This window comes from Lolium rigidum, chromosome 4 (assembly GCF_022539505.1).
Source record: "Lolium rigidum isolate FL_2022 chromosome 4, APGP_CSIRO_Lrig_0.1, whole genome shotgun sequence".
Classification (NCBI taxonomy): Eukaryota; Viridiplantae; Streptophyta; class Magnoliopsida; order Poales; family Poaceae; genus Lolium; species Lolium rigidum.
The window spans coordinates 84395420-84399741 of record NC_061511.1 but is presented as its reverse complement, the minus strand read 5'-3'; the positions used below and the strand labels follow the sequence as shown (position 1 = coordinate 84399741).

Sequence of the window (4322 nt, the reverse complement as noted above, 5' to 3'; positions counted from 1 at the left end):
AAATCTCCGAAACATTTCGACACCGAGAATCTAACGTTCCGGACGAACCCAACTGTCAAGATGCGTAATACCTGTGCTGGAGTCTCGTCTAGATGCATCGACGGACGGCCCTGCAAAATCTCATCAATCGACGCTGTCGCGATGGCGACCCATTAATTCGATTTGCAGGATATCACTACAGTGCACTGTATCATACCGAGACAGCTAACTGTCAGACCCCATGCCCGTGTCGCGCACTCGCCCGATCATAATACGCCCATGATACACGCACCGAGGTATCACCATTCATCAAATACTCCTCTACCCCTGCTCTGCTCTGCTCCCAAGCCTATATAAGGAGAGACCACGGCCTTCTCCTTCTTCATCCCGTGTCAACCAGCCCTCTCAAGCTCAGCAACACCAGTCTCTGAATCCACTCCTCTGTTTCTTGGATACAGACCTACACTGCTGTGTGAGTAGTGCACTAGCTAGACGCTCTCTGTGTGATCCCTCTGTTTCTGTGACCATGGTGGTTCTTGCCAAAGGCGAGCTGGAGCAGATCGCGCTCCCGGCGGTGCACAGGGCGGCGCCGCCGCTGGCCGACGTCCCGGAGGTCGACCTGGCCGCGGCGTGGAGCGGTGGCGCCGAGGGGAGGGCGGCTGCGGCGCGCGCCGTGGCGGCGGCGTGCGAGGAGCACGGCTTCTTCAAGGTCACGGGCCACGGCGTGCCTGTCGAGCTCCTGGTGCGTGTGGAGGCCGCGGCAGCCGCCTTCTTCGGGCTCCAGCAGCGGGAAAAGGAGGCGGCGATGTCGGCCGCCTCGCCCGGCAGCCCGTTCGGGTACGCCAGCAAGCGGATAGGCAACAATGGTGACCTCGGCTGGGTCGAGTATCTCCTGCTCGGTGTCACCGCCGCCGGCGCCTCCACGGGGGACCGCTCCGCCGACGCGCCATTGTCCGTGCCAGCCGAGGAAGCGGCGCCGTCGGACTGGCGCTGCTCTTTCCGGTGAGTGCACCCTCTACATATCGTCAATGTCAAATTTGAATTCGCTGCACGTACGAGTGGGCGACATCTGTTTATTTAGGACCAAGTATAAGTAGGCAGTAATAGTGATTAACCGCGTAGAATCAAATTCCATTTCGGGCAAAGCAGATTTCTTCCTGCTGTATACAAGCACAAAAGAATCTTCCAAAGATAAAACAGGTTAGTAACAACGACACACCAACGAGCTTCTCAGTCGATTTAGGCATTGACGAATCACGAATGACGAGGTACCTTTTCCGCCCTTTTTCTTCCACGACCAAAGTAGAAATGTGCTTAATGTTGGATATTATGCGTAGGTTCTACCTTAGAAATCTTGATCTGACGGCTAAAACAAGCAAGAAATACAGAAAAAAAAAAGTTGTTCCTGCACAGAAATGAAGCTATGATCAGTTCCAGGCCAATGGATCTAGCCTAAATGTTGTTTTTTTGTAACTTTAGAGCCCACCAATTAGGGTATGTCTACGTCTTATATCAGTTCAAAGAAGTGCAAATTAAGAAAGTATTAGTCTATTAGGGTATGTCTACGTCTTATCAGTTGAAAAAAATACAAATTAAGAAAATCTTAGTCAATTGAGACTTAGCAAAAGCTAGTAGTAGTAGTATAAAGTAATCTTGATTGTTAGCAAAGAAATGAATTGTAGCAAGGCTTTAGCACGAAATTGTGCATTCTTGTTAGAAGAAAGAGAAAAGGTGCTAAGTGTGATGGGCTGGTCCCCCTTGCCTTAATACAGGCTCAATAAAACAAGTGTCTGACCAAAGAAAGAGTCCAGGTCATTGCGCAAGATTGTCTGACCAAACAAAGACTACAGGTCATTGTGCAAGCTGGAATGTAGACACTCAAACCTTTTTTTCCTTTTCGCCCGATCGACCCGCAGATCTACAGGCCGTTTCTTCACACCATTGGAGCACATGGTGTATTCACAAGTAAACATTATAGCACAGCTAGTGAAAAGATGTGTCGCAAGTAGCACGTGCAGTTTCTGAAGCCGCAGCAACAGTAGGGAATCTGAATCGCCCCGTTCTCATCCCTCATTATTTTTTTAGAGGGTGTGACGAATTAAGTTAATTTAGCTCATCGAATTCCATTGCAAACTATAGCAGGTCATACCTAGTAGAAAGTACGAATCAATTTAACTTTTCATGTCTCAAATTTAAGTTGAGACACGTGACTAGCATGAATCATGAAACAATTAAATGGTATGAGGTATAAATCTCAGTTGCAACCTCATATGCAATTATAAAAATCTTGGTTGCAACTTATGTCTAGTAGAAATCACGATGCAATCCTATAGCCTAGGAGTCGATCCAGAATAAAAAATAGGAATCAAATTAAGCTAATTCCCACTCAAACGAGAATTAGCAAAACCATTTAAGAAAGGTATATTATTTTCTTGAAAGGTGTTGAAAAAGCTGACATAATATAAAACTTTGATAGCTGGCTCACTGTTGCAAGCTTTGCGTGGTTGCTGATTCGATTTTAGTCTTTCTTTTCTCTTTCCCTGGGCGCACGTGTGCAGCTGTGGCCTACGCCGAGCTGGCCTTGAATAATGGGACTTTTTCCGGCCGCCGTCCCGTCGCCTCCGAATCTTTTCTGCCGCCCATCCCCCATGCGCGCGTGACCACTAGCCAAGCTAGGTTCAGCATGGCATGGCAAGGAAACGATTATGATTTGCGCTGACACGATCGAGTTCTTGGGCCTGCAGCGATCTCCTGAACGAGTACACGGTGGCGGTGAGGAGGATGGCCTGCTCGGTGCTGGAGCTGATGGCGGAAGGTCTGGGCATGGCGGAGAGCGACGCCTTCGCGAGGCTGGTCCTGCACGAGGACAGCGACTCCATGCTGCGCGTCAACCACTACCCGCCGCGACCCGAGCAGAAGCAGCTTCACGCCGGCGCCGGCGGTAATGGCAGGGTGACCGGGTTCGGCGAGCACACCGACCCGCAGATCATCTCCGTGCTCCGCTCCAACGCCACCTCCGGCCTCGAGATCGCGCTGCGGGACGGATCGTGGGTCTCGGTGCCGCCGGACCAGAGCTCCTTCTTCGTCAATGTCGGCGACGCCCTGCAGGTACGTCTCTTCTATTTTCTTCTTCTTCTGAGCTGTTCGTTGCCTTATTTCTCGCTCTCGGTATCCCAATTAGCATGCAAATCCGATTGCTAATGGCAGCATAACAAAAGGATCAAAAGTACCTAAACTGGCCCCATTGTCTGATGTCTGAGTGGATGTCAAACGGGCAAACCATTATTGAACAGGAGAAATCTGCCCCCGGGCATGATTCAAAATGTTTTCAAAATTAAAATCATGGAGTAGAGCACAGAGCTGGCTAGCCTACCCGTCAAATCGACGACAGACAGGTAGTACAGTGATGACCCGTCACTGGTAACCGTGCACTCGTCTCTTTTCCAGGCAGCTTAGCCAGGTGAACTGAGGTACACCAACTTTTCTGAAAGAAAAATGTCGGGATCGCATATAGGCCATGCCAAGTTTTTTTTTTCCGGAATGGATGACAACTAAGTTCATATGAGTCACTAGAAGCTGCTTCAATCTGTTCAATAGTATGAAACTATTTCATTAGCTTAATCAACGGCGAGTTTGGTTGCTGACGAAAACTTTGCTCGTACCCGCAGGTTCTGACGAACGGGAGGTTCAGGAGCGTGAGGCACCGGGTGATGGTGAACAGTATCCGGTCACGGGTGTCGGTCATCTTCTTCGGCGGCCCGCCGCCGCGGGAGACGCTGGCGCCGCTGCCGGAGCTCGTGGGGGAAGGCGGCCGCAGGCGGTACAGAGAGTTCACGTGGCGGGAGTACAAGGCGTCGGCCTACAGGACCAAGCTCGCGGAGAACAGGCTCTGCCACTTTGAGACCACGAGCTAGCAGCTTAGTACCACGCGATTGCTGTGTTTTTTTGTTTTGTTTTTGGTTTGTGACGGGGAAATTGAGTCTTTGTGTGCAAGGTTTTTGCTAGTGTGTTCGTAGTGGTAGCTGGTATATATGCCGATGAATGCTTTCGTGCTGCAGAGAAGTTTTTTGTAGGTCCGGTACGTTTTGAGTGCTCAAGCTACGCACAAGATGCTTAGCTATTCTAAAATTTTGGAATGCTTTGGTGTGTGTTCTGTTCTTCTCAACGTAGTATTAACGCGCGGTGGCAAAATCAGCATCCGACATTTCATAGAATAAAAATATTAAACTGAAGTTTAAATACAAACTTTGAATTGTAAACAATAAAAATGGAATTTAAACAATAATACTTTAGAGAAATTTCAGCTTTATTGATAAAACACATTATACATTGTCTTTACAATA

At 49.1% G+C, this 4322-nt stretch overlaps 1 protein-coding gene across 4 annotated transcripts; it reads left to right on the top strand.

Annotated features, from left to right (window-relative positions):
• The first annotated feature begins 381 nt into the window (after positions 1-381).
• LOC124708886 (gibberellin 2-beta-dioxygenase 3-like) lies at positions 382-4104 on the top strand. Of its 4 annotated transcripts, none has more exons than XM_047240526.1 (3): positions 382-930; positions 2724-3087; positions 3648-4104. In XM_047240526.1, the coding sequence occupies exons 1-3, from the start codon at positions 506-508 to the stop codon at positions 3891-3893; spliced, it is 1035 nt and encodes a 344-aa protein (XP_047096482.1). In that variant the 5' UTR covers positions 382-505; the 3' UTR covers positions 3894-4104. The 4 variants fall into 4 exon arrangements, with proteins under 4 accessions (XP_047096482.1, XP_047096481.1, XP_047096480.1 ...); XM_047240525.1 differs by having other exon boundaries at positions 382-957; positions 2709-3087; XM_047240524.1 differs by having other exon boundaries at positions 382-981.
• Positions 4105-4322: the final 218 nt, after the last annotated feature.